This window comes from Urocampus carinirostris, chromosome 12 (assembly GCF_059441175.1).
Source record: "Urocampus carinirostris isolate Australia breed hairy pipefish chromosome 12, RoL_Ucar_1.0, whole genome shotgun sequence".
NCBI lineage: Eukaryota > Metazoa > Chordata > Actinopteri > Syngnathiformes > Syngnathidae > Urocampus > Urocampus carinirostris.
In genome coordinates, this window is record NC_142360.1 from 34,606,457 (window position 1) to 34,615,886 (window position 9,430).

General features: G+C 38.1%; 1 protein-coding gene across 1 annotated transcript; it reads left to right on the plus strand.

Annotated features, from left to right (window-relative positions):
• The first annotated feature begins 85 nt into the window (after window positions 1-85).
• smim24 (small integral membrane protein 24) lies at window positions 86-6,857 on the plus strand. Its single transcript, XM_088350242.1, has 3 exons — window positions 86-208; window positions 3,479-3,593; window positions 6,770-6,857. The coding sequence occupies exons 1-3, from the start codon at window positions 142-144 to the stop codon at window positions 6,855-6,857; spliced, it is 270 nt and encodes an 89-aa protein (XP_088206368.1). The 5' UTR covers window positions 86-141.
• Window positions 6,858-9,430: the final 2,573 nt, after the last annotated feature.

Genomic DNA, 9,430 nt, shown 5'->3' on the forward strand with positions numbered 1-9,430 from the left:
AAATGAGTTACCTAACAAGTAGCTTTATGATACATGCAAGAATAACATATCATTGACCCTTGCCCACCACTATCAAACTCAAGTCTTGTGGGCCACGTCGGCCGAACATTTGTGTTTGTTTGCGCCTTAGATGTTTCCGAAATGTTATGTGTTTTATTTTTGGTGGTGTCTGCTCTCAACGCTGCAGCCTCCAGTTCACCTCACAAAGGTAAGTTTCCCCTCCTTTCAAAATTGTCACATAAAATCCTTCCTCTTATAGTTTAGTCACAGTAGATCACTCGTTGGCAGCATTCATGATTAGAAAAAGAATAAAAGGTACAATTCAAGACAAAATATGCATTATTTCTATTTGGAACTATAGTAGTTGGTAATCTATGGTTTACAGTTTTAGACATTTAGAACACACAGCTCATTTGACAGACATTGCCTTTTTTGTGAAAAATAGTTACAGTATGTGGCCCATAAAAACAAGTTTGTGAGTGTTTCTTATTTTTTGTTAGCTTAATACCATGTTATTTTTACTGTCACTCATTATCCCTTATTAGTGTCTTTTTTTCACAATATTAAATATGCATGGTATTCTAATTTCGTGTGTGTGTATGTGTGTGAGAGAGAGAGAGAACTAAAATCCCATGAAACTAAAACAGTAAATTATTTTGGGAATTTTGTTGCTGTTAAATGTTATTGCACTAATTTTCAGTGCACTACTGTTACTTAGGCCAGTCTCCAAGCACTACCTTGTAAATAGTTCACCTAATGCTCTGGCATTATTCTTTTCTCTCTCTCTTTTGAGTCTTATGAGTTTATTCTGGAGTGACATGTCTCATCTCATTGGAAACGATGTTCACTGTGTTATTAATGACATTAGAGACTATTCTATATTTTTCAAACTCAGTTACTTTTTGTTACCTAATAGAGCCAAGGGCTATCAGTTCAATATATGGTTTGAAAATAACATATGTAACTACTATGTTATTACATATCCTGTCCAATTGCAAGACAGCACTGGGGCAGGGTAGGTATAGCAGGGTAGGTATAGGTAGTGGCAGAATCTGGCTTGCAGAAGTCCTTGTAGAATGGAAGCTTCCAAAGACTGTTCTTCTAGGACGCAAAAACACATTTGCTTCTTTGGACAAGGGGCCAGAGCTCAGAACATCAGACATGAGGACAGCCTACCACAACTGGAACTTAAGGGTTGACCTTGGTAGGCAGCTACCAGAGATAAGTATCAGCTCTCTGAGGCCAGACGTCATCCTGTGGTCCCATGCAAGCAAGGTGGCCATCCAGGCAGAGTAAACCATCACCTGGGAAGGAGGACTAAAGACTGCATACGAAAGAGAGACAAATACACAGGTTTCGTAGCCAAAAGAGGTGTCAGGCAGAAAAGCCATGCAGGTATTTCTGACCTGTGCTCTAAGCTAATCCAGTTTCTAATCGTTGTATAGAAAAATGGGTATGCATATTTTATTGTAGCACTACTTTTCATTGCACTATTATCAAAAAAGAAAATTGCTCTTCAAATTTAAGTGTCTCATAGTAAATATTTTGCCTAGGTATGTTGAAATTCTCTTGATTCATTTTTTTTCCTTTCAAAAATATGTGTTTTTCTTGTTTATTCTGGAGTGTCATGTTTAATTTTGCTGCAAACAATGTACACTACATTGTAGCCAATGATATAAAGACTGTTTTCATTCTAATTCTACTGTACTTATATTTTAGATTATAAAAATGGATTGTTTTGATTTTTTTTTTTAAATATTTTCTCTGATGCTGTGCTCCCAAAAAGCATAACCATCTTGATAGAAATATGAAACTAGTCTCTTCAGATTAATTTATCATTAAATTATTTATTCAAATTATTTATAGAACACTCCTCTATTATCTGCCACCCTACCATGGTGTCTCAATGATCTTAGGAGCTACGTTGTCTGGGGGCTTCAAGCCCCTGGTAGGGTTACCCATGACAAACAGGTTCTAGGTGAGGGGCCGGACAAAACCCAGATCAAGCACCCATCATGAAGGAAAAAAAAATGTTAACACACAATTTCCCATGCCTGGACGTGTGTTACCGGGGTCCCACTTTGGAGCCAGGCCTGGAAATGGGGTCAGCTGGCTAGCGCCTGGTGGCTGGGCCTTTGCTCACGGGGTCAGGCTATGCACAGCCCGGAGGGACAACATGGGTCCCTCTTCCCATGGGCTCGCCACCTGTGGGAGGGGCAAAAGGGGTCAGGTGCAAAGAAAAGCTGGGTTGCGGCCGATTCCCGGCTACAGAAACTGGCTTTTGGGACATGGAATGCTACTTCTCTGGCAGGGAAGGAGCCCGAGTTGGTGTGTGAGGTTGAGAAGTTCCAACTAGATATAGTCCGACTCACCTCTGTAGCCTCCCTCTGCCTTCGGGTAGAGAAACGGGTCCTGACTGTTGTTTGTGCATATGCACCAATAGCAGTTCAGAGTACCCACCCTTCTTGGAGGGTGTGCTTGAAAGCGCGCCCCCTGGGGACTCCCTTGTACTGCTGGGGGACTTCAAGAACCCCCCCTGACCTTAACCCTAGGTGTATCGTTATTAGACTTCGGTGCCCGTCATGGCTTGTCCGTAAAGAACACCATGTTCAGACATAAAGGTGTCCAAATGTGCACTTGGCACCAGAACAACCTAGGCCGTAATTCGGTGATCGACTTTGTAGTCGTTTCATCGGACCTGCGGTCGCATGTTTTGGATACTCGGGCGAAGAGAGTGGCGGATCTGTCAACTGATCACCACCTGGTGGGGAGTTTGCTCCGATAGTGGTGGAAGATGTTGGTCTGACCCTGCAGGCCCAAGCGTGTTGTGAGGGTTCGTTGGGAACAGCTAGCAGAATCTCCCGTCAAGAGTTTCAATTCACACCTCCAGCAGAACTTTGCTCATGTTTCGAGGGAGGCGGGGGACATTGAGTCCGAGTGAACCATGTTCCGTGTCTCCATCGTCGAGGCCGGCTGATCAAAGCTGTGGCCGTACGGTAGTCCGTGCCTGCCGTGGCGGCAAACTTCAGGCCCGTTGGTGATCACCGGTGGTAAGGGATGCTGTCAAGCTGAAGAACGAGTCTGGCCTGTGGAACTCTGGAAGCAACTAGCAGGCAGTGTAGACCAGCTCTACACACATTGCAGGGTCCTTGAGGGTGCTTCTCCGCATTGAGAGGAGTCAGTTGAGGTGGCCCGGGTATCTGTTAATTAGGCCACCTAGACGCCTTCCTCTGGAGGTGTTCTGGGCATGTCCCACCAGCAGGAGGCCCCGGGGACGACCCAGGACACGCTGGAGAAAAACGTCTCAAAGCTCCCCTGGGAACGCTTCAGGATGGAAGTGGCTAGGGATAGGGAGGTCATGGTTTCCCTGCTTAAGCTGCTGCCCCTGTGCCCAGGATAAGCGGAAGATAATGGATGGATGGATTTACAGAACACTAAAGTAATACTAATGGATTTTATGTTTATGAAATCGTTGCAGCAGCCCAGCCGGCAAGGCTTCAGCCGTGGCTGACGGGATTGACGGCAGTGGTGGTCTTCCTCTTCGTCGTTTTTGTCTTCCTTGTCCTTAGACGGGTCTTTGGGAACGACAGGTGGTTTTCTCACGCAACCATGCATACACATACATATTTACAGTGTATATACTTATAAATATGCAGTGAAGAAAATAAGTATTTCAACACCCTGCTATTTTGCTATTTCTCCCACTTAGGAATCATGGAGGGGTCTGAAATTTTAAATCGTAGGTGCACGTCCAATGTGATATGGATAAACTAAAAAGAAAAATCCATTCATCACAATGCATGATTGTTATATTGGCATATGGTATTGATCATTTTATCAAAAAAAAGAAAATTATTATATTTAAATCAGTTGTAAAATAACTACATTAATTACCAAAATAATAACATTATCATAATAGGACAAAAAGCTAAAAATGTAGGTTATGAACAGTTCTACCGGCAGATATGTTTAAGGTTTTTTTATCTGCCAAAAGATAAAAATGTGTTAAATTTTAAAAAAAATTAAAATGGAAATTACACTGGTTAACAAAATTATTTTACCATTCTACTTCCTGGGCCACAACAGTTAAAAAAAGTTGTACAGTATATGAAAGAGACTTTGTTAATATGTATTATTTTCATTATATTATTCAAAATATTTTGTTAATTTTGGCCACAATTTTTTAAGGTACCAGTGCTTAATATTTGACCACTATACTGTATGTGCATGGTGTTGTGCAACCAAAAACCAATGTTAAAAAGCACAAGGAAAAATAAAAACTACAGAAACTTAGTGACCAAAACGCATTATTTCTGCTCCCTTTTTTGCTCAGCTTTCCGCGCGGAAAGAAAAAAAGAGGAAATGTAAAAGAAAAAATGAAATAAAGAAACAAGTATAAAAGATGCAAAAAGGGGAAAAAAAGAAAATAAATACGGACAAGGAAGGTGCGGGGGGGATGAAAAAGTAAAAAGACAGAAAGAAGGGGGAAATGAAAAGCAAAAATGACATGAAAGGAAAATAAAAGATAAACATGGAATATAAAAGAGAAAGAAGGAAAAATAACAAAATTATCGTAAGGTATCTGTGTTACACCACCCTCTAGCGGCGAACTTACGCAGTGCATTAACAACGGCTCATTAAAGGTTAAATGAAAAGAGGACGTCAATCAGCGCAGATCTAAAACCTATTTGTGCATATTCACCAACACTCGCGTTTTATGCATAAGACAACCACTTTCTCCCTTTAAGACACAAACCGATTGAAAAAAAAATGGTTTTTTTTAATCAAAACAACAACTTTGACTCCAGACTAGTATTTGAGTCTAAAGCTGCTTACTCTTGTTTTTAAATGTACAAGTTTGAAAGGTAGTAGGAAGAAGCACATGCTTGTTAAAACCTATCTATTTGACTTTATTAATAATTGTATCTCACAGTTAGCTCTTCTGAGTATTTACATGTAAAAGTAACTTATAAATATACATATTTACATTGGCTCTGTGGATACACAGTCTCTTCATTATCATCACCATCATTAATTCCATCCCCCTTTTTACCATCATCATCATAATTGCTGTCTCCATACCATACCTGTCAACCTCCAGGGCTCCATGCCCTTAAAAACTGTCGTATTTTCCCTTACAAAATAATCTTACAGCGTATTTTTTTTCCAAACGTGTTTATTTATGTAGTTTAACATGTTATATTGTACATGTGTTTCGTTATATCATATATATTGTTAATTAACATTTTGTTGTGAGGTACTGAGTTGCTCGACATGAATGAGGTTTATTATAAAAAAAGTTCAAAAATTAAGTAGGTTGGACGTTCACTGTAGAAGGAAAAAAATACATGCAAATATAATTAAGTAGAATTGTAATTATTGTTGGTAATATACTGATTAAAGGGATAACCTTAAACCTGTCTTTTTTCATTTTCTCCTTTTATACTTACTTTTTTTCTTAACTTCTTTATACAACATATCTATCTACCTACCTACCAACCTAACTACCTATCTACCTACCTAGGTCATATCCCTCAAGAGGGGTGACCGACAGCAAGACAAACACATAGACACAAAAACCAGTGAAAGCTTAATACAACATAATAATTTGTAACATAATGTATCAAAGCAAGTGAGCCGTTTGAGAGCCGGCTCTCTTTAATGAGTTGAGCCGAAAAAGCCGGTTCTCTAAAAAGAGACGGACTTCCTTTCACTACACAACTACCACGGAATGATGCATGATGGGAAACCCCCAGGCGAACTCGTTCACTTGATTGATTTGCCGTTTCGCGATAGTCGGTGTATACCGGATGGTACCCATAATTGACAAATTTGCGTTTTTCCGTACAGATTTCCTTGTACGTCGTACACTTCTTAAAATGCATGATAAACGTACTTTGTACGGTAAAAACGTACAGGTTGACAGGTATGCAATACATTTTCAGCATACAGTATTGTATAATTAGAGTATCTTTTATGTTAACATAGTTCTCTTGGGTGCTCATGGTGAAACTGACTGTGGTATGTGATTTCTATCATACAAATATCTTTGGACCTATTTACCAATTATCAACTCAAGAGATAGTACAAGGAATTAGATCCAATAACTTTTTTTGTTTGATGAAGATGTTTAAAGGTGCTGTCCGCCATCTCCTGGCTTAAAGTCATTATCACTGACTCAGCCAGCTCACTAATCAAGACACACTCGAAAAGATTCTTCTTTTTTCCTCTTTTCATGTTACACTAACAAAAAAACTTCGATAACAAGCATAAAGTCACCCTTCAACCTTCCCCCTTCCTTCTACCAAATGTGTTGAGCGTCCTGGAACAGAGTTGATAAAAGTAAAAAAAAAAAAAACTGATACCGTAAGTGCAAAAGAAAAAAACATAAATAATAAAAGCTATTTAAACTCAGTTGTGTCTAGTTAACACATAAAGAAAATATTTTACTAATACGTTTTTAAGGACAACTCAAACGACGCACTCCTTCTTTAAGGTTGCACCGAAAAAGATCAAATCAAATGCTTTGCACATTATTTGCTGTTTTTAATTGCTATTTTACACTAAAAAACAGTTTGAAGCGGTTTTAGAGAAGCACGTTGTTGATGTCTTTGATTTGAGTATTCTGGAAACGGATTGTGTTTTGCTCGTAAACATAGAGTGCGTGATAATATCTACTGTTTGATTAATGTCAATAGGTTGGCATGTATGTTTGTGTCATGTGTGAATACCACAAAAAAAAACGCGTGACGTATTTTTTGTGCGACAGGGAGGGCGACGACGACGATGACGTCACAGCCGGATACAACGACAAAGTGGTGGAGTTGCGTCAAGAAGTGAATGAAACACACTTGTAGCGAGCGCCAAACTTTGCAAAGCTTTCAGAATTTTCCAATTGTTTTAAAATAAAATCTTTATTTAATAATCATCCGATGTAAAGTAAATCAATATTGTGTGGCTATGCAATTACTCCATGTCCATTGAGGTTTTTAGTGCATTTGTTTTACAGAACCATAAACACACTCTAATTTCCACCCATCTAAACGGTCTTATATTTGGCTCACTTAGAAACTCCACTTTTAATTTATATCAAAATTGGGATTTTTTTAAATAAATGCAGACAACCCGTTCCCTCTGGCCACTAGAGAGCAGTAAAGGGTATACCCTCAGCTTTAGTAGGCCCAACCTAGTATTGTAGTTTTACATGATGTAGTCTGATATAATTGCCTATGCTCTTCTAAAACGTTTATTTTGTATTTTTTGTATCATTTTCAAACCAGAACGACAATTAAGGCAAACATTTTCTTTAGTTAAAGTTCCAACTTGAGTTTGTATAGCGTGGTGAGTTGGTACAGGTGTAAAACTGTATTTACCCAACTGTTAAAATGCCAATTCCAAACATGAAAATATTTTTCCTATTGTTTGAGAATAAATATTACGCTAAGAAAATATCTCTCATCATCCATGATTATAATATATGGTCAGAACCACTTAATGATCATGACTATTGTTTTAAGAACAAAGAGGCTATTAAAGCTAGTTTTAATTTCAATCTATTGTCTTGTCTCCCTTCTGCATCCACCCACTAATTCCAAAGTACCCGTTCAATTTATATTCCAAGGTGAATCAAATGTCAAGTTTTCTTATTTACGTTATGTTATTTAGTCCCTTACACACATATTAAAGATAAGCAGTATTTATTATTATTATTATTATTCTTTTCTCTGTATCTCACACTTTACTGTATGTCTTTTTTCTCATTTACTCTCTCTCTCTCACTTTTTTGCTCTCTTTCACTCTGTCTCTTCTCTTTCTCTCCCTTTGTCTTTTCTCCTCTTTCTCTTTCTTTCTCTCTTTTTCTTTCTTTGTTTCTCTCTTTCTTTATCTCTGTCTCTCTTTCCCTCTATTTGTCTCTCTATCTCTCTTTCCCTTTCTGTCTTGATATATTTCTCTCTTTTTTTCTCCTTTTCTCACCATTTCTTTTTTCTCTCTTTCCCACTTTCTTGCTCTCATGCTCTTTCTTACTTTCTCACTTTCTTGCTCTCTTTTGTCTTTCTTACTTTTTGACTTTCTCTCCGGACTGGAACATAGGGGGATATTAAATCTTAAAGATAAGAGGAAGCAAATCCATGCATGATTTTGTATGATACTAACAGAACCTTAAAATCACATCTTAAGCTAACAGGGAGCCAATGCAGGTTAGCTAAAATCGGGGTAATGTGATCAAACTTTCTTGTCTTAGTTAAAGCCTCGCTGCAGCATTTTGTACCTGCTAAAGGCTCTTGAATATTTACTATTACCTCTGCTTTAAAATTACATTTTTCCATTCAATAAATTTGAAAAGTCATTTATGTCGAAGTGTCCTTGGGCAAGACACTGAATCCCTAATGGCCCCAATAAGCAGGTAGGCGCCTTTCATGGCTGACTCCCTATGGGTGTGTGTGTGTGTGTGTGTGTGTGTGTGTGTGTGTGTGTGTGTGTGTGTGTGTGTGTGTGTGTGAATGGGTAAGTGTGAAGCACATTGTAAAGCGCTTTGGGAGGTCATCAATGACTTAAAAAGCGCTATATAAATGCAGACCATTTACCATCTAATTAGCATACATTTATTTCTCCCGCTATACACATACGTGTCAACCTGTACGGTTTTGCCGTACAAAGTACGTTTATTATGCATTTGAAGACGTGTACGACATACAAGAAAATCCGTACAGAAAAACGAAAAATTTTTCAATGATGGGTACCATCCGGTATACACCGACCAAATCAATCAAACAAGTTCGCTGCGGAAGCCTCTTTCTAGGTATCGTTTTTTTTTGTTGCAAGCGAAGCGAGCGGTTTGATGTAGTGAAAGGAAGTCTGTCTCTTTTTAGTGAACCGGCTTTTTCGGCTGAACTCATCAAAGAGAGCCGGCTCTCAAACGGCTCACTTGCTTTGATGCATTATATTACGAATTATTATGTTGTATAAATAAGTTAATGAAAAAAGGAAGTATAAAAGGAGAAAATGAGAAAAGACAGGTTTGTGGTTATCCCTTTAATCAGTATATTACCAACAATAATGTAATGCAGAAAATGAATTAATAATTTTATTAAGAAAATGTATTATTCTACTTAATCATATTTGCATGTATTTTTTCTTTCTACAGTGTTCGTCCAGGCTACTTAATTTTTGAACTTTTTTATAATAAACCTCATTCATGTCGAGCAACTCAGTATCTCGCAACAAAATGTTGATTAACAATATATATGATACAATGAAACACATATACAATATAACATGTTAAACTACATAAATAAACACGTTTGAAAAAAAATATGGTGTAAGATTATTTTGTATTTTGTAAGGAAAATACAACATTTGTAAGGGCATGGAGCACTTGGAGGTTGACAGGTATGTATCGCTGATGAGCTTTGGGGGCGGGGCTAATGCA